This window comes from Loxodonta africana, chromosome 14 (assembly GCF_030014295.1).
Source record: "Loxodonta africana isolate mLoxAfr1 chromosome 14, mLoxAfr1.hap2, whole genome shotgun sequence".
Classification (NCBI taxonomy): domain Eukaryota; kingdom Metazoa; phylum Chordata; class Mammalia; order Proboscidea; family Elephantidae; genus Loxodonta; species Loxodonta africana.
Genome location: NC_087355.1, coordinates 47023418 through 47044157, shown reverse-complemented (window position 1 = coordinate 47044157; position 20740 = coordinate 47023418). Strand labels below are relative to the sequence as shown.

Sequence of the window (20740 nt, the reverse complement as noted above, 5' to 3'; positions counted from 1 at the left end):
AGATACTGTGAGACAAATGACCTTGGATCACGGAACCACATCCAAATTTGGCTCAGCACTAATCTCCAAAGAGCTGCTCCAGAGAAGAACACGTATGGCTGGAATAAAATCCACTGTGACCACTACAGTACAAGCATTCCAGCAGGGCCGGCTCAGGGAGGTGTGGCTGACCCGATGATGCATGCCAGGGGCCCAGGGGACACACACTGTCAGGCTTGTTGGCATGAGAACCTCCTTTTAGGTTTATACTTATACACCAGCTATTTTTATGAATTTCACCTTACATGCCTCCACTACACCTTTTAATTATGATCCTTTAGAATAATTATTTTAAGACAGAAAGTGCCTGTAGAGCAGAGATTTTAAACTGAAGTTCATGGTCACACTGGATACTACATGCAGAATTGTGCATGAGTAAGCACAGGTGTGTGTATTGGGAAATGGTCTACAGTTTTCGGTAATTATCAAAGGACTCCACGAGCCCAAAAAAGACTGCAGGTTAAGAAACGAAACTGTTCATTACATACATGGATCATGTGAAAAAAGAAAAACTCAGATGTAACCAGGAGCCCAAAGTAACTTACAACGTCAAACAGCAGTATTAAGTCCATGAAATGCAAATACGATACGGTCAGGATTATTCTCACAAATATAAATGAAATCAGGTCATTCCTCTGAGGAAAACTCTGCCATGACTTCCCACTGCCCTCAAAGTCCATACTCTTTAGCCTGGCCCACCGGCCTTGTTGGGTTCTATCTACATCCTACTTGGTAACCTCTATTTTCCTACTCTCCCCAGGCCCACTACACTCTGGCCACAACGGCCTGGAATTCACCAAACTGTTTCTGGCCATAGGACCATTTCAGTAGCCTTCTCCTTTGCCTGGGATTACTCTCCACCCCAACAACTACCTTTGCATGGTTTGATCCTTCTTTGCACCCAGGCTCCGGCTTAAATGTCACCTGCTCAAGCCTTCCCTCACCACCCAAGCCAAAGCATCACTCAGTTACTATCAACTCATGCAGTTCTACGTAACTTCCTAACGCTTAGCAACACCTGATATTTTTGGATCATTTGATTAATGATTTGTTCTTTATAGCTGCCCTCCTTCCCCCTGACCAGGAGGTCAGCTCCTGGAGGAAAGGCTCCTGTCTGTCTGCTCTCCCCTGAGGCCTCAATGCTCAGAGCAGTACCTACCACCCACAAGACTCAGTGAATACCTACTGAGCCAGTGACAGAAGGTTCATCAATGAATTCAAGGAGACAATGAGATTTATCTAGGAGCTTTGAAGGTTGAAAGGGAAAACAGGCAACCTTTAGTGAAATATCAATTTTTAGAGTCTTTTTCCATTTTCACATGAGATTGTATTTGTCAAACCTAAAATAATTCATTTGATGTCTTATTTAGGCAAGACAAAGCCAATATTCAAATAGACAAAGTTTTGAATAATTATTTTAAATGCACCCAGGGGATTGTTTCATTTGTGTGATATTAATAATACTGGCATGGAATCCATAGGTGGTGTAAGTGGTTAAGTGCTTAAATTCTAGCCAAAAGGTTGATGGTTTGAACCCAGCCAGAGGCTCCTCAGAAGACAGGCCTGGTGATCTGCTTCTGAAAGGTCACAGCCTTGAAAACCCCATGGAGCAGTTGTACTCTGCACACTTGGGTCACCACGAGTTGCAATCAACTCGACGGCAACTAACAACTCACAACAACAACCATACAGCAGAAAATAAGGCTCCTTTATTGGGGCTCTTTGTCTAAAGGCTTCCCCCCTTTCTAAGCTCTTTCTCATCCATAAGGTTGAAGAAATTGGATTGCTGAGTTTCCACCCCTTCCTGGATGCTGACAGATGTGCTCACAGCGTGTATCTGAGCTTGCGCTAGCAAACAGCAACATGGAGAAGCATAAAGGAAAAAGACAAAACAAGTCAAATCCTGTGTATGCTAAGAGACAAGGGCACAGTAAGGGGTGGGTGTACTTCACCTGGAAGAGAAGTACAAGTCATCACCAGGGCTTTATTTTATGGCAAAGAATTTTAATTAAATAATACATAGTACGAACCCAAAAAAGTAAAAAAAGCTATAAAGTTTTAACTACACGGCGGTAAGTAAAACTGCTATAGTCATACACAGAAAAAGATTTAAAATGTATTTTTTCAAATCTACTAGTGGAAACTCACCAAAAACCATTCTCCATAAGGCTGGATGAGGCCTAGTAAATGGACCTGCAGAGAGATAACATACGGAATCAGAATGAATTACTTTCAAACAGAGGAAACGAAAAGTAGAGAAAGCACTATTGATTTCCATATAGATAAGGATAACAAAACCCTTTCTAAGGTTATATATATTTTTTAACATAAATACTTTGAGGTCAAAGTCTAGATTGACATGCTTAATCAACATGGTAACACACATCTCCACAATCATAACAGGCAGCACTTTCCCAAATATAAGGTTTTTTTGTTTGTTTTTTTAAAGCTTTTTCTTTATAACTCAGAACATAATTTCCCATGGAAACAATATTATAACAATGAGTAGGTTCCCAGGGTAGGCTTTAAGTTTCTACAATACATATTGCAACTTAGCAAGTGAAATCTCCCAGCTACCCTGGAATCCAGGGTTCTGGAAAGCCTCGCTGTGTGTAAGAGAGACAGAAAGAGAGAAAAGAGAAATACTGTGCGATTTGAAAACAAGTGGAGTGGTGAGTGATTGGAAACAAACCCTATGAGCACTGAGCATGTTAGTGCAGCAGCTTTTGATCACGACCCGTGGCAACAAAATACCCATTACATGGCAACCCAGCTCAGGGTCACAGACACAGACTCCAGACGACTGAAGGAAAAGTGTCTCAGGACAAAACTTACCCTCACTACAAGTGACATACCAATAGTTCCTCTTCTATTTCATTAAAACAAAACAAAAACAAAAGAAAGGTGGGCCTCAAACCACTGAATCGATTTACCATCAATTGAAGGGTTATAAGGCAAATATTGAAACGTACTGCTGTAGTGGGCACCTGTCCTATTGTAGCTGCCCACACCTTTTGAACAGCCTTCCTGCATTTGGAGAACTGCCAACGTTATGGATCCCACATCCCCAGGAGAGAACCAAGACCTTGTTTCCCAGCCTTCTTTATTACCAGGACTTGGGCCTTCAGTTGCATCCGAGCCAGACTTGGCCTCAGGATCTAGTGACACTAGAGGTAAGTACAGAGAGTGCTTCCTCTCTCGCCAGCACTGGTGACAGTGGAGTGCAGTTCCATTTAGTGCCTGCAGAAGTGAGTACAGCACAGACTGCAACCAGTGCTCCCTGCGGCCGTTTCATCATCAGACCAGTTCTGGGTGTGGTGCCTGTTCTTAGAAGCTTACCCTGGAACCCAGTTTTCTAGCCCTCCCAACGATTTTGTGAGCCAACCAATATCCTTTAATAGGCTCTTCAATCAACAGAGTCAGCTTCTGTTGCTTGCAACCTTGAAGTCTGTCTGATATAAACATAACATTTTAATTTTTATTCTAGAACTCATTCTAAAACCGCCTATGTCTTCTTAAAAAGACTGCACTGAAACATGTTAACTACATTCTATGAGTCAAGCTCATATTATGAAAATCAGTACAAGTATCTCTTACCATCCAAATCTATTCAGTTCCTGGGTTTAGACAGTGAGAATTCAGAAGATGAGTTAGGTTCCATATTATCTATATTCTGTATTACCCAAATTAATTTCATTCCTGAGTTTTGAATGGCAAGTAGTGAGGTCTCAAGTAGTGAAGGATTCATCTAAAAGTTTACCCCCATCTATTTGAGTTCAGAAAGCGAGGGTTCAGACAGTGAGGAATACCTGTGTTTCTTGTTAAATCAGCTGCTTTTTTCTCAGAAAGGCACAGTGAAGCATATAAACCTGAATAATAACATGGTTACTTTTCTTCAAAAGTCATTAGAAAATTGAAGGCTAACACTGGCATCTTTTAAGTTATTTTCTTTTCTGTGTTAGGCTGATGGCTCTTTACTTGCCACCATGAGTGATTTATTTAATGATGGCTATCTGGTAATTATAAGTTCATCAATACAATTAAATAACCTCAGACATAACATGGGACCCCAGCTTTTTCTATGGTGGCCTTCTAGAAGGTAAAACTCTAATATTTTAGGGCCAATTACCTGGCTTGCAACAGAATTCCATGCCCAAGCAACACTTAAAATCATATAAATAATGACATTCTCATTAGTAATAATAATTATAATAGTGCAACTTTCCTGAGCTCTGACTGTGCCCCAGGCTCTGGGATGAGACCACACGTCATTTCTTAGTTCTCCTGACAACTCCATGATGTGGTGCTAGCATCATTCTAACCTTACAGATAAGGACACTGAGGCATAAGCAGCTTGCCCAAGGTCACACGGTGAACAGGATTCCACCTCAGGTCTGTCAGATTCTACACATATGTACTTCCTTGTAAATGCTATCAGGCTCTAGTCAGCTCAGGAGGGAGAAAGCACAGAGGGAGGGTCTGCGGGTTTGAGCTAGGGCTGGTTGCAGGGCCAGGAGAGTGAGGAAGAGAAATAAGTTAGAGGTGTTTAGAGTTGGTTCAGTAGGAAGGAAGGGAATGGGGGATGGTTTAAGACTCATTTGCTTTGGCAGTGAGGAATCGACCAGCAAGATTAGAGAGAACAAGAGAAGGAGAACTGCAGTGAAGGCAAGCAGGAGATGATGCGCAGAAGAGATGAATCGGTTTGCCTACAAAAGGCCTTAGAAAGTAAGATGACCCTTTCGAAGCCTCAGGTCAGTAGCTAACTTCAAAACCCAATCCAGGCTTTATTTTGGTCATCTACTCTGCCTCCTCCCAAAGTGTGAGGCTTGATATAATCCCCTACTTCTTCCTGAGAAGAAACCCTGTATTTAATACAGTATTTTAAGAAGTACATTCTACTAGCATTATTCACTAACAGTGCCATCTCGACAATCAAAGACAGTAATATTGCTAAAATTATTATTTTACTTTTTAAAAATCAAGGATGAGGCTGGCATTTTTCTACGTTATAAACTTTGAGGCTTACATCCGCGTTGCCTAGATCACCCACATTTGGCTACTCCAGGAAAGTCACCTTCAAAGATCCTCAGAGTGAGGGGAAATGCAAAAGGGTGACCTCCTGCTTCCATGGCGAGAACCTGCCCAGGAACATGAACACCTCCTGTAGTGTCGTACGAACATTCATTTCTCTCAATGCCTTCACCAGATGGTTATTTCCCAACGGACTATTTTCTCAGCAGTCTTGTAAATGTAGAATTCTTCTTTCTCTCTTGTTACAGTATGAGATCATTAGGTGTGCTCTCACTAATGGCGTGCCTCCCATGGGGGCCGGGATGCGTGCTTCTTATCTATGCTTTAGTTCTCATTTGATTGGTAGTTCAGTGATAGAGCTCTCACCTTCTGTGCAGGAAACCTGGATTTGATTCCAGACCAATGCACCTCCAATGCAGCCACCACCTGTCTGGCAGTGGAGGCTTGTGTGTTGCACAGGTTTTAGCAGAGCTTTCAGACTAAGATGGACAAGGAAAAAAGGCCTAGAGATCTACTTCTGTAAATCAGTCAATCAAAACCCTAAGGATCACAATGATCTGATCTGCAATCCGAATGTGACTACGGTGCAGGACTGGGTAGTATTTTGTTCTGGTGCATGGGGTCGCCAAGAGTCGGGGGCTGGCTCAGTGGCAGCTAACAATGACAACAACAAGAGCTTGGCTCTTTAGTTCAGTTGTTCATCTCTTTATGCAGGAGAAATGGTGAAGGCTTCTTGGGGCAACAATGCAAAAACAAATGCCGTTTTGTTCTGGAGAATGGTTTTTCTTAGAAGGCACATTGAAAAGCAAAACGTTTTATTTTCTTTATCAACCTCTAAATACCACAATACGTAATTTTCAATCAGATATTAAGAGAATGCTTAATATCAATAGGAACAGAAACCAAAAGTATTTGTCATGAGATGAGCTAGCATTTAAAATATTACCTCAGAAGTTAGAAAATAAGATGATTGTTTGATTCAGCAGAAACAGTCACAGATTAAAAAAAAAAAAAAAGTTACCATCATCCCGACTCATAGGGACCCTATAGGACATAGGAGAACTTCCCCGTAGGGTTTCCAAGGAGCAGCTGGTGGATTTGAACTGCTGATTTTTTGGTTAGCAGCTGTAGCTCTTAACCACTATACCACCAGGGACCCGCAGTTATAGATATGAATAATTAAGAGACTTAACCTTGTTGCTCTTAGCCGCCCTGGAGTCGATTCTGACTCTTAACCTTCTTAGCAAAAGGCGAAGTTGCCTCTCCAAAAGCTACCTACCCATTTGTATCCTCTGGCCAGAGGCCCCCCTGGGAAGGCTCTCTTAGTCAGCTTCACATCTTATTCAAATTTTAATTCCTCTAAGAAAATCTAAGAAAGGTGAATAAAATTATCTCCAAGCAAATTTCAAACCTAAGAAAGATTTTTTGTCCCCTCCTTCCCAAGAAAAAAGAAGTGGAGCAGGGATAGAGAATGGAGGAGAACAGAATATTTTTAGTCTATTTAAATTCAGAAGATAGTAAGTGAACCTTCTGGATTTCATTCAAACCTTGTGGAGATTTATTAGCATTGTCTTAGCTTAGAGAATTCAAATGAAGAGGACGGACAGATAGGGGATAAACTTAGTAAAAGCAAGAGATACCAGTATTTTGGTCTCTTCAAAATACCCTTAAGAAGTGCTGAATTGTGTATCTCTCGCAGACAAGTAAAAGAAAGGGCTAATTCCACAAATTTTTCCCCTGGCAGATTCATTACTTAATGCAATATACATTTACTGAGAGCCTACTGTGGGCCAGGCACTAAACGTACAGATAAGGTTTGGCTGTTTTCAGCAGGGCAGGATGGAAGGGGAGTGAGGTTCAAGGAAGCCCTTGGAAGCCAGAAAAGTACACTAGCAGGTCACCTGTTGAAAGAAATCTCATAGCCAACTGGAGGCTCAAATAGGTTTCTAAATTTCACTCCAGGTTTCTAAATTTCACTCCAGTGATACAGTGGTATAGTTAAAATGATACACTTGAGTGTCAGTTGTTATAATGACATGAACATAAAAAAAAAAATTATATATCTATATATACGGAAACCCTTGTGGCATAGTGGTTAAGAGCTACGGCTGAGAACCAAGAGGTCGGCAGTTCGAAATCTACCAGACACTCTTTGGAAACCTGATGGGGCAGTTCTACTCTGTCCTATAGGGTCGCTATGAATATATATACACACACACACACACACACATATATATATTTTTTAAGGAAGCCAGAAGAGATGGCAGGAGACAATGGGAGAGGAGAAAATGGCAGAAGAGAAGAAGCATAAAAATGAGCTCTGGACTCCCCCACCTCCCCCTGGTGTCACCTCAGAACTTCTCCCTCTTCTCCATAGGAAGGAAGACAGAAACTTTAGAACCTAACCCTGTTGCTCACCTAAAGAAATTTTGTTTCCGTGTCAACCCCTCCCCCATATAACTCAGGGGTAAATTCTAAACCAATTGAGATAATCCTATTCCCCATTTATTTTTTCTTCTAGTGCCTTTTCTTCTAGGCACTGTAAGGTCCCTGTCCCTGGTACTGGATGAGGAAGCAATGTGATCCAATCCTAGCCCAAGAAATGTACAGGCAAGTCTGTCTGCTGGAGAGTTTCTGGAAAACGTTTCCCCACTCTTAAAAGATACACATGGAGGTGACCTCTTTTCCACTGGACACTGTGTACCATATGTCCGGGGCTGTAGCAGACATCTCAAGATCATCTGGGCAGCGGGACAGAGGAGAGGGCCAACATGCTGAAGACAGCAATGCAAAAAGAGGCGAAGAACCTGGGTCTTCACATGTCCCTGAGTTGGTGAATTAACCACCCATTCTACCTCAGAACTTCTTGTTATAGAGGAAAATAAATAGCTTCTTTCTTGCTTAAGCTATTTTGAAATGAGTTTTACATCACGTAAAGCCAAAAGCATCCTAACTATATAGAATCTTACAGGGAGGGTCAAGAGTCTTCTTTGTTACTTAGACTCTGTACAAAAAGCATCTCCCAACCCTCTTCCTGTGGCAGTTGACCATTTTCACCACATAGCACATATAGATTCATATATAGGAGACATATGGATACAATCATATTTAGGCCTACATGCAAGCATGCAGGGCCGTCTTTATTAGGTCAAGGATAAGTGCATATGAAGTTGCCAAAACACAATCATTTCTGGGAATGAATATTCACTGCAGGCACTTCTCCAAAACTTCCTTTGAAGGAGAAGGCAAATTTTGGGCTCTGTTTCTCCTATTCATTTTTATTACTTAATTTGAGAATATGTGCCAAGGGTGGGGAAAATGGAAAATAAGGTGGTAAGACAGGCGAGAAGAGGTGTGTACATTCCACTCAGAGAAGCAGCCACCAGCCTCGTGGCTCCTGGAAAGGCCTGCAGTCAGGGCACTGGCTCTGCCCACAGCCATGAGCACCCTTTCCTGGTGGTCATTCCAAGTAAGGGGCTTTGGTTCCCCCATCATGTCTCCTACAACTTCCAAACCCATTGCCATCAAGTTGATTCCAATTCATAGTGACCCTATAGGACAGAGTGGAACTGCCCCATAGGGTTTCCAAGGAGCGGCTGATGGACTCAAACTGTCAACTTTTTGGTTAACAGGTGACCTCTCAAAGTCACCCCTAATTTAGAAATATTCAGTAACAATATTGTTTAATGTGGAAAAATTATAGCTTTACTAATCTTACATAAAGCGTGAACACGTGAATTTTTAGACAACAATCTAGGTAAACATGTTAGCTTTACTCAAAAGAAGCCCTTAAGTAGTCCCCTCCCTGACTACAGTACCTATCTGAAATCTTATTTTGGGCATGTGAGCTGTATGTGCACACGTGTGCGCACGTGGAATAAGGATGGTAAGGTAGAGTAGAGAAGGAAAAAAAGAAGGTAGGGAGGTTCTGATCAATGTGCTAGCCACCTCCAGATCCAAACAACATGTGGGCAACAGAGTAGTGTAGACACAACCACCACACATGTGCAAGACCCAAAGCCCCCTAGGTACAGGTACCTAAGGAAAGCAGGAGATTGACAAACGGGAAGAAAAACAGAGGGTGACAGAAACACACTAACTACATTGGAAGACGGAGAAAAAATATATCACAATAGACCTAATTTAAGATATGACCGGGGCAACAGCAAGTACATGAAAATGCAGGGACCCAGAGCTCTAACACCAGGCTGACATTAGATAGCTTGGGTGCCCTGGGTTTCAGCTTTCCCAAGTGTAAACTGAGCAGGCTGCACTAGATGAGCTCTGTGTCCCCTCCCCCATCCCCCTTTGTATGCATCACAAAGTCCACACAGGAGGAGACAAGAATAAAACAAGCTTAAGTTTTATTTTTCCAAAAGGAAAACGGAAGCACAAATCCACAGCAGAGACTGTGCAGGTTAAATAGACTTTTAGGGACTATAGGAAAAAACAGCAGAAATCATAAAAAATGTGAAGTCAAACAGATTTAATCACCCAACATTCAGTGCCTTTCATACCTTATGGAAAACATCTGCTAATGAAGCCCCAAAACTAAAAAAAAAGTTTCATTGAAGGGACAACTATAGATGATTAGACTATTGAATTCTCAGACTTCCAAAAGGGCTATAGACTCAGAAGTAGTAAGGAAAAAAAAAAAGAAAGAAAGAAAGAAACCTTCAAAGCCATGAAGAAGTAACCTCTGATGATGGAGCACTGAGTTTTGGTTTATGTTGATAGAAAACTCACATTGATTAAGGGGAGGGTTGCACAGCTGATTGATGTAGCTGTTGTCAACAAATTGTACACCTATAAAAAGTCGAATTGGCAAAAGTTGTGTGATAGATATATTCACCACCACAATAACAACAACAAAAAGAGCAGCTGCTTAGGCTGTTTGTGTACAACCAAACACCTCATGGAATTTGGTTTCTTGATTTGGAGATTTAGGGTCATGGTTTCATGGAATAGACATCCCAGTTAATTGGCTTAATAACCTGTTTAGTGTTTCTGATCTACCTCCTAGTTCCTTAAGTAGTACCTGGGGTCTTAAAAGCTTACAAGCAGCCATCCAAGGCACAACAATTGGTCTCTATTCACCTGGAGTGGCAGAGGAAAGAGGAGTCAGAGAATAGGAGGGAAAAATGGAATGTGTGGCTAACTGCCTCCATAGACAGTTGCTTCCTTCGCCATGAGACCAGAAGGACTGGATGACCTACCGTTACCGAACATTTTGATCAAAGATTCCACAGAAGGCTCTTGATCAAAAAGGAAAAAATGCAGAACAGGATTTCAAACTCTCATGGAATCCAGAATTTCTGGAGCCGTGGAGGCTGGATGAACACCGAAAACTACTGCCCTGAGATAATCTTTAAACCTAAACCAAAAATATCCCCTGAAGTCTTCTTAAAGCCAAATAATAGTTTAGCTTAACTAGTAAACACAATTGCGTTCAGCATTGTGCTTTTTTTTTAGAACTATATGGGATCAAACTGACAACAGCAACTCTTGAAAGATAGAAAATTTAGAGGCCAGTTAGTTTATGTTAATGATAGAGGAATGCTGTGGAAAAGGAGGGTGAGAATGGTGCACAAGTTGAAGAATATAACCAACGTCACTGAATTGTACACGTAGAAATTGTTGAAGTGGTTCTGCTGTGTATATTCTCAACAACAACAACAAAACTTTTTAAATTACAAAGAAGAAAAAAAAAGTAACCTCTGAGAACTAAGAAATTAACACAGCAAAGGAAAGCCAAAGACTTAAAGAATATACCTGATACCTTTGGAATGATCAGTTTCCTGAGCCTGGACTGTGCTCTGATAAACCAATACGGGGACAAAAATGAGATAGGACAGGAAGAGAAGGGATAATAAAGAAATAGAGATAGAAGACACAGACCAATAATAGTTATAGCTTCAAGTGATGACAGAGAAGCAAGCAGCAGACACTCACAGGATACTGGGGAGGGAAGGAGAGGAAAACAATCACTATTACCTACTCACCTTTTCAAACTTCCAAAACCTGCTCTTGGGACTTTGGTGGTGGTCAGCCTTGTGCTGGTATCTGACCTGAGATGGAGCTCACCACCTCCTTGCTTTAAGCTGTAGTCTTATATCACCTTGGTATGAAAAGGCCAGGATCCAGAGCTCAGGGGAACCACCCAGAGCCTCAGGTGGTACCAATGTGTGTATAATGCTTTATGCTGCAACTGGCCACCGGCCCTGCAGTCCAACATGGTGTTTTTGAAATGAGATGGGCTATATAATCTCCAAATTCTCCTTTAAATCTAAACCTCTAGTATTTCTACTGTGTGTGTGTGCTGGAGGTGGGAGGGAAAGAAAATTTGGCAAATCGCTACTTGAACTCTCATTTAAAAAAAGAAGCTTCGGCAGCAAGTAGCCAAAAAGCTATTTGACGCTGTGGGCTCTTCCTAGAAAACAAGTTCTATAGCAGGGTCAATATTCATTCATTCTACAATTTATCCACATAATGTACATCTTTGTATCCCAATTATTATGCACTCTCAGAACCTTCAGTCATCATGGAAGGACCAAACTATGTACTATCTGTATAAAGTATGCAGGTTTTCATACTTTAAAAGGTTTTTACTGAAAATTGTTCAGGTAAAAGTTTGAGCAATTGGATAGTTAAACCAAGCTACCCAAATAACTTGGCTATCTAGAATGACTCATTCCCTAAGATTCAGAGAGCCACAATTTTACTGAAGGTTCCTTTTGTGATTATTAGGCTACCAGTACCTTGTTGCAAACATAGTGCTACATAAGTAAGAATCAGAACAAAATTCTACTGCTACCATCTTTAAGGCCCGAAAACCTTACTATGGTACACTTACAAGTAGCAATCAGTAACATTTATAGTGAACTTATAATATTGCTCATTGTGCTCTACTAAATAGCACAGAAGGGTACAGAAGAAACATACATTTTAAAACATGATATTTAAAGCCTGAACAGGGGCCTATGGAACATAATCCATCAGAAAGGCTGAAGAATAATTTCAAAACAGTATAAATGTAAAAGAAATAGGCTATAAAGAGTGAGAAGTGATTACAGAGAATAAGTACAGAATATTCTAGGGAGAAGGTACTGAGAGAGAATAAGAAAAAATAAAGCAACTTATAAGGAACAATTAAGAGGAAAGAGATGAATTTTAAATATGACAGAATACCAAAATTACTATTTTTTTTAAAAGCTTTGCCTAACTATAGTCATGATAACCAAAAAATTCAAACCCATTGCTGTCAAGTTGATTCCAACTCACAGTGACCCTATAGGACAGAGCAGAACTGCTCCATAGAGTTTCCAAGGAGCCCCTGGTGGATCTGATCTGCCGATAGCAGCCGTAGCACCTAATCACTATGGCACCAGCGTTTCCATAGTCACGATGGTGTGGTAAAATTCACAGTAATGATTATCTTCTTTTTTTTTTTTAACTTGATGAAAATTCATATCCCAAAGCCATAATCAATAAAGAGAGTTTATTGTGATAAAAGATCACATGGGACAACAAATTATTTAAGTAATACTCATTACAGCATTGAGCTTGTCCTTAGCAAAAAGGAGTAACTCAGCAGTAATAGAGTATTTCATTACTCCAGTGATAACAAAAATAGCAACAAGAGTAACAGCTTACATTTATTGAGAGCTTACAGTTTGTCAGTCACTGCTCAGAGCAGTTAACATATACTAATTCAGTTCACCCTTGCAACTGTTCCTACTGTTATCCCATTTTACAAAACAGAAACTGAAGCACAAAGAGGCTCAAGAACTACTCTACAGTCACATAGCTAGGAAGCAGCAGAATGGACAGTCTGCCCCTAGAGACTGTGCGTCCCTGGCTACTTACTATGCAAGAGTCAGACTTTTTTTTTTTAATTCTGCTTTCTAGCTCCTTCTTCCAGATGATACACATCTTAAAAATGCCAGAAGGGCACAATGCACAGAAGAAATGTGATTAAGCATTATGTATCACATTTTTTTTTTTATCACTTACCATTGGGAAAAGCTAATACACTGATGATAAGAAAGAAGAAAATAACAGAGAGGATGCCCTTCCAGATGTTGTCTTCTGGACCAGAATCATCCCTGAAAATAGAAAAACAACATTGAGAATTCATCTTCAGATGTAAGTAGTAAATCTAGGAGTCAGAGTTCCATGTTCTAAAACTGGAGGATTGCTAACTTTTTATTTTGCAGAGCAAAATCATTAGACACACAACTTATTATTCACTCATTTCCCAAAATAACAAAATTTCTTAATAAAGTCTAGTTCTTCTAAGAAAGGCAACTGGAAAGTTTACACACTAATACACTCAGACAAGCATTTAAGAATCAGTGTTCTTTAAAAAAAGTATCCAGGAAGTCAAAAGGTAAGGTTCATCTTGGGGAAATGCCTTTTGCTTTTAAGACTAACTAAAGGTGATTTCCATGAAGTAACAAAGCCAAAGTACCAACATAGGTCTTGGCAAAGATATTTTTTAGGAATCAGAAAGGAAACTTAAGATTATAAGGAAGAAAGCAATTAACGAGATTATAACTTTTTTCTTTTGATGTTGTCTTAGTTACCGAGTGCTGCTACAACAGAAATACCACAAGTGGGTGGCTTTAGCAAACATATTTATCCTCACAGTTTAGGAAGATGGAAGCACAAACTCAGGATACCAGCTCTAGTGGAAGGCTTTCTCTCTCTGTCAGCTCTGAGGGAAGGTTCTTGTCTCTTCAGCTTCTGCTTCCTGGTTCCTTGGAGATCTCCATGTGTCTTGGTATCTCTCTTATCCCATTTCTGCTCATTCCCCTGCTTATTTAATTTCTCTTATATTTCAAAAGAGATGGACTCAAAACATACCCTACACTAATCCTGTCCATTTACATAACAAAGAAAACCAATTCCCAAATGGGATTATAGCCACAGGCATAAAGGTTAAGATTTACAACACATATTTTGGGGGAAAACAATTCAATCCATAACAGCCGCCCCACACTCTGAAACGAAATTGAGGAAGATCCAACTCTTTGAAACTTCGGAATCTTTTTAGATCCAGGACACTGTGGCCCCACCCTTTGAAACTAAGAAGGTCCTGCTTCCCAGGCTCCATCCAACAGCTCTGCTGATCTCCAAGTTGCTCCAGGGACAATCTTTTTTTTTTTCTAGAAAGGACAACAGATGTAGTTCCTTTGGCCTGTTTCCTGCCTGTAGAATTCCAAGAGGCAGACAGTGTCCTTTACTTTCATTCTTTCTCTGTCCCCTTCAGTCTAAACTGATGGGTTTTCTGCTGTTGTTGTTGGTTAGATCTATCAGTCACCGGCTGAAACTCTTTAATAAAAGATTGTGTAGCCACCTCCTTGGTGAACATTCCAGAACACGTGTCCTTAATGTGTACAAAAGAACCTTCCAAATTTTTAAGTTCTATTTTCATTTTTCACAGTTCATTTTTAAGTCCCTCTCTCTCCTTCACATTTTACTATAAGCAGCAATGAGAAACTACATGGTCCCTTCAAGATCTTGCTTAGAAATCTCCTCAGCCAGATATCCAGGTTCATCAACTTACAAGTTCTACCTTACACCAAACATTTGAACATAATTCAGAAAAGTTCTTTGCCATTGCATAAAAAGCATCACCTTTCCTCCATTCTCCAATCACATGTTCATCATTTTCTTTTAAAGCCTCACCAGAAGCACTTTTAACATCCACATTTCTAGCAACCTCCCATTGCTGGCACCATCTGTATTCTCTAAGATGATAGAGACTTCCTCTATAGTTTTCAGTTCCTTCTGAGCCCCCACCAGAATTGCCTTTGAAGTCCATAATTCTATCAACAGCCTCTTCAAGGCAATCTAGGCTTTTACTATTAGACACCTTAAAGCTCTTCTATAGCCTCTACCCAATATCCAATTCCAAAACCGCTTCCACATTTTAGGTATCTGTTAGAGCAGCACCTCACTCCTGGTACATAATTCTGTCTTAGTTAACTAGTACTGCTATAACAGAAACACCACAAGTGGATGGCTTTTAACAAACTGAAATTTATTTTCTCACCATATAGAAGGCTACAAGACCAAATTCAGGGCACCAACTTTAGGGGAAGGCCTTCTTTGTTGGCTGTGAAGGAAGCCTTTTGAGATTCTGCTCCTAGTCATCTTCATGTGGCTTGGCATCTCTCTTCTATCATCTCTGCTGGCTTGCTTGTCCTAATCCGCTCTTTTATATCTTGTAAGAGATTAACTCAAAACGCCCTATACTAATCCTGTCTCATTATCATAACAAAGACAACCCATTCCCAAATGGGATTATAACACATGCATAAAGGTTAGGATTTACAACACATATTTTGGGGAGACGTAATGCAAGCCATAACAGATGGGTAGTTGGTTTCTAAAAGATGAATGAACGGGGTGAGAAATGTTCGGCAATAAGAAAGCACCGGTAAAAATAAAGTTCAAAGAGAAAACAAAATAAGTACAAGACTTAAAATCAGGACAGAAGCAAAAACATGGTAGACAGAAGCTGAGCCTCCCCTCTCTGTGCCTAGTCACTTCTACTGTATACCATATTTATCTTCTCCACAAAACCAGTCATGGAAATGAGTCCATCTGTTGATTTATGTTTATCATCTATCTCACCGCTAGAAAATAAACTTACCAGAGGCTGGGAATTACTCCCATACGGTGTTCTTAGAGCATGGCACGTAGTAGGCACTTTATAGCTATTTGTGGCCTGACTACTGATTAAGGTGGAAGGTTTTATAAAAACAATAAAATTTCCCAAATGGAAATTTTCTTATCGTTAATGGTGGAGAAGAATCGTGCTTTGACAGTTTACATAAAAAAGAGTCTACTAACATCTGGAGCTCAAGAGAGGCGAACAAAAAAGGGAAAATGGAAATATAAGACAGGAAGAAGATCTTCTGAATTATTGGTAATTATTGAGAAGCTGGGAGATGGGGATTCAGTGTTTCACTTTGTGGATTTTTAAAACAATGCAGGATGATTAGGCAGAAAACATGAGATGGGACAGAATGGAAGGAGATATTTTAGAGAAAATAAGGCCATTAAAAATAAATTTAAAAATTATAAGAGAGATTGAGTTTATCTGGGGAGGACTGTAGCAGAAAGAGCTTTCAAAAGACAAATATTAAATCAAGATTAAACATTACTGAGGGAAAAGAAACTGGTCAAAAAATCTTAGAAGAGAACGAAATTTGTACAGAAAAAAATAAATCTAGTATTTCTAGAGCTTCAAAATACATGAAGAGGTGTGCAATGAAACAATAGCGAATTACCCAATTAAGGACAAAGGCCTAGGGTGTTAAATAAGGTAGACAGCATCTGAGAGAAGTTTAGAAAAAGCACTGAAAAGCAGTGCTTCAAATTTAAGAGCAAAAGTTAATTTAGACCTTTCTGTGCCCAATTAAATAATTTCCAGACTGATGACAGTTCCAAACATAATGATCTGAAATAAGACTACAGATGATACAGATCACATATTTGTCAGATCATATGGCTGAACAGCACTGCCACTATCACTTAACAGAAACCTGTCAACTTTACAGACCTGATTGCAAAACGAAACCACAGAACCAGGCAGACTTGTCTTCCAGCAAAGTGTGATCTTATTTGAATGCACGCCCTAACAATATTAAATCTCCCGCCTAGAGGTTACAAACACAACTCCCAAAATGCCAGCATGATCATTACGAAGGTACCTGTGATACCTTTTGGCTTATGCAGAGAAGCCCCACACTCCATTTCTGGAACACTAGGTCTCACTGAAGAACGGCTACACATGGGGATGGGGACACAATGTCCTCACTCAGACCAACATTACACTACCGATATCATCAATGATGATGACAGTAGTAATGGGTCCTGTTTATCAAGTATCAAGTGTGAGCTAAGCATTGAACAGGCAGTTTATAAACGCTAGCTGTAATTGCCACAACCAATTTGCAAAATGGGGTGTTATCAACCATACTTTACAACTGATACAACAAAGGCTCAGAAACGTTAAGTAACTTGCCCAAGGTTGCATAAGTAAGACGCTGCAGAGTCAAAATTAGAAACCAGATCTGCTAGCCTCTGAAGATGATGATCTTTCTCTTCTGTCAAGCTGCTCATGAAAAAATTACCTTGTTCTCCTAAACCAACTGGACTCAGGGTTGGTATGAGAGACTGCCAGGGCAAAAGTAATAACTTACAATTTAAAAGTGATGCTAAAAGTATTAACAGTTGCCTGAGAAAACAAGGTTGATTCCATAATTCACACTTTACACCAAAATATACTCCGGATGATGTGAACTTAAAGGTTAAAAAAACAGAAATCATAAAAATACTAGAAGAAAATGATGGGACGATTAAAAAAAAAAAAACCTCAGTGTGGGAAAGACCATCTTAAAGTATGACCCAAACCCAGAAGTGATGAAAGAAAAACTGATAAATGTGCATAACAATGAAATCAGTAACAAAATCAAGAGAAGTAAAAACTTGAAAAAATATTTGCAACTCAAATGAAGACAAAAGGCTACTTTCCCTAATATACAAATCATTACCCACAAACTCACTTAACAGAAAGAACAGCAAAGGGACATAGAAAAAAGGGCAAAGGACTTGCAGAGGCAATTCGCAGACTGGGAAATCCCATGGCTTGCAGACAAATGGAAAGACGCTCAACTTCATTTGTGGTTAAGAGATGGCAAATTAAAAGAACACTGGGAGACCCTTTTTAATCTATATATTGACAAAGATATAATAGTTAATAACTGAGCTGGTGAGGATCTGAAGAAACAGGCGAACAGGCACTCCTGTGTTACTGGTGGCTGTGAAAATTTAAACCACCTTCACGGAAGGCAATTTGGCAACATATTAAAGTCATAAATGCATATCCCCTGTGATTCAGCAATTCCACTTTGGGGACTTTATGCGATAAGCATGATCTCAGTTAGGCAAAAATGACACATATACAAGGCTGTTCACTGTGGCAATATATGCATTAACAAAAGATTGGAAAAAGGCTAAATGTCCACCATAAGAGGACTGATTAAATAAATTATGACCCAGTCTCACAGTGGCGTACTACAGAGTCCCATAAATAATGAAGCATTTTATGAAATTGTTGAAACAGAATAATCTAACAGATATCACGAAGTTAATAAGGCCAAGGCACAGACAGCGGGTACAGTAAACAGCCATTTGTGCAAAAGGGTGACAGGTACATGTTGTATATAACTTTTAACTTCTGCTTATAACTGCATATAACATCTCTGGAAATCCACCTAAGAAATGCTGACAATGGTTGTCTCCCAAGAAGGGAAATGAGGGGTTGGGCGAGAGGAATGGAAGGGAAACTTTTCTCTACATACCCTTTGGTATCTTGGATTCTAAGCAAATGTGAATACATTAATCTTTTCAAATAAATAATAAAAATTTTAATTAAGTAAATAAAAAAAAAAGTAAATGGCTATGATAAATCTCAAATTAGTCTCTATTTAAAATTACCCATTAGTCAAAGTGCTTGAAAACTACACCAACGATAAATTTATAAGAACGTGGGATCAGTAATAAGTATAGGATATGAGACCAACGAAACTGCAATTTTAAAAAATTTGAGCAATTGATCAAATGGATGGCCTAGTTTCAGAAAAAAAAAAAAAATCGATTAAAATAGCAGTGGGTCGGAAAGGTTGGTGATTTTATATCGGTCTAAGTAGGGACAAAAGAACAAAAAATGTATCACAGATGGACAGCGAGGCCTTTAGATAAACAGAAAATATACAGTATAGGAAGAATACATTTCTGCCCCCAAAGATGTGGGTAGGTGGGCAGGTGAGCTTATGAAGAAATTTGAGTCACAAAAGAGGCTCCAGCCTCACACTCTGCCAGGTGCTTCTTGAGGACAGAGAGGGTGTACCCACAGCACCTTGAACAGTCCCTGACAATGACAAATTTTCCAGAGGTAATGAAAAAGAACTTGGCTGCAAAGGCTACCAGGCCAAACTAGTGACTCCAGAAAGCTCAAATTGGGAAAAAGACAAGGACTAGTACCTATGGACAGCTATTCTATTCTGTGCCTTGCCAGCATGCTAGCTGCTTTGCACGTTAGGGCCTTTAATCTCTGCAACACTCTGATGGAGGAACCGATTATGATCTGCATTTTACTGGTAGGGCCTGGCGCCGAAGTCCATGCCCTGCACCTCCCCCTCCCCTTCCCCTTGCAGGAGGTCTGCAGTGCAGTGACCAGGAGTACAAGCTCTGGGGCCAGACTGCAATGACACTAGTCTGTGTGACCCGGGGCAAATCACTTAACCTCTCTATGCCTCAGTTCCCTATTCTTTAATAACAGGGTATTTACAGTTCCACCTCACAGGGTTCCTGTGAGGACAAAACAACTTAACACATGTAAAGTACTTAGAACAGAGTGTGGCACAAAGGAAGTACAGGGTTATTATTTCCTCACAATGCCTGACTGCTCTTCACTTATGCCCACGCTTTAGTGAACACCCAGCTGATGCCTATCAACGGGTAGGTACTAAGCTGGGTGCGAAGAACACAAAGATAAACAAGCCATGGCCCTTATTCCTTTTTTTTTCTCTTAGACTTTTTTGGAAACCCTAGTGACGTAGCGGTTAAGTGCTACAGCTGCTAACCAAAGGGCCTGCAGTTCGAATCCGCCAGGCGCTCCTTGGAAACTCTACGAGGCAGTTCTGCTCTGTCCTATAGGGTTGCTATGAGTCGGAAGCGACTCAACGGCACTGGGTTTGTTTTTTTTGGTTAGCCTTTTTTAAATTAACTCATTTATTTTTTTGTTTTTGTTGTTGAGAATATACACAACAGAATTCAACAATTTCTCCACGTACAATTCAGTGATACTAATTACATTCTTCAAGTTGTGCAACCATTCTCACCCTCCTTTTCTGAATTGTTCCTCCTCTATTAACATAAACTCACTGCCCCCTAAGCTTCCCATCTAATCTTTCCAGTTGCTGTTGTCAATTTGATCCCATATAGATAGCTCTTAAAAGAACACAATGCTCAAGGCAGACATTCTCTCCTACTGAAGCTAGACTGTTGTCTGGTTTAAAGAAGATTTCAGGGGATATTTTTGCTTTAAATTTAAAGTTCATAGTTTTGGGTGTTTATCCAGCCTCCATGGCTCCAGAAAGACTAGATTCCATAAGAATTTGTAATTCTGTTCTGTGTTTTCTCCCTTTTGATCAAGGTTATTCTGCAGGATCTTTGATTAAAATTTTCAGTAATGGCAGCCAGAAGTCATCCAGTTCTTTTGGTCTCAGGGTTATTCTACAGGATCTTTGATCAAAATTTTCAGTAATCGCAGGCAGAAACCATCCAGTTCTTTTGGTCTCAGGGCAAAAGAGGCAGCTGTCTATGGAGACAATTAGCCACATACTCCATTTCCTCCTCCTATTCCTGACTCTCCTCTTTCCTCTGTTGCTGCAGGCAAATTGAGACCAATTGTTGTAACTTGGTATGGCCCTTATTCTTGAGAGGATTATAATAAACGGGACAATGTGACATTAAAAACAAATTCATATACTTGGCTTAAGGGAGTTTGTTTTATTCACTGGAGTTGTCTGATTAACTTGACAAACCAAAAACAAGTACTACTTGGGGTGTTCCAACGTGACTAACCCGTTTC

The 20740-nt window shown here is 40.1% G+C and overlaps 1 protein-coding gene across 1 annotated transcript in view; it reads right to left on the bottom strand.

The window, feature by feature from the left end:
- The window catches only part of PTDSS1 (phosphatidylserine synthase 1), a 77827-nt gene that overhangs the window by 47525 nt on the left and 9562 nt on the right, over positions 1 to 20740 (bottom strand). Inside the window, exons 2-3 of the mRNA XM_003408404.4 lie at positions 13084 to 13175; positions 2188 to 2232 (exon numbers count right to left, since the gene is read on the bottom strand). Of these exons, the coding sequence (XP_003408452.1) occupies positions 2188 to 2232; positions 13084 to 13175 (137 nt within the window). The remainder of the gene's footprint in view (positions 1 to 2187; positions 2233 to 13083; positions 13176 to 20740) is intronic.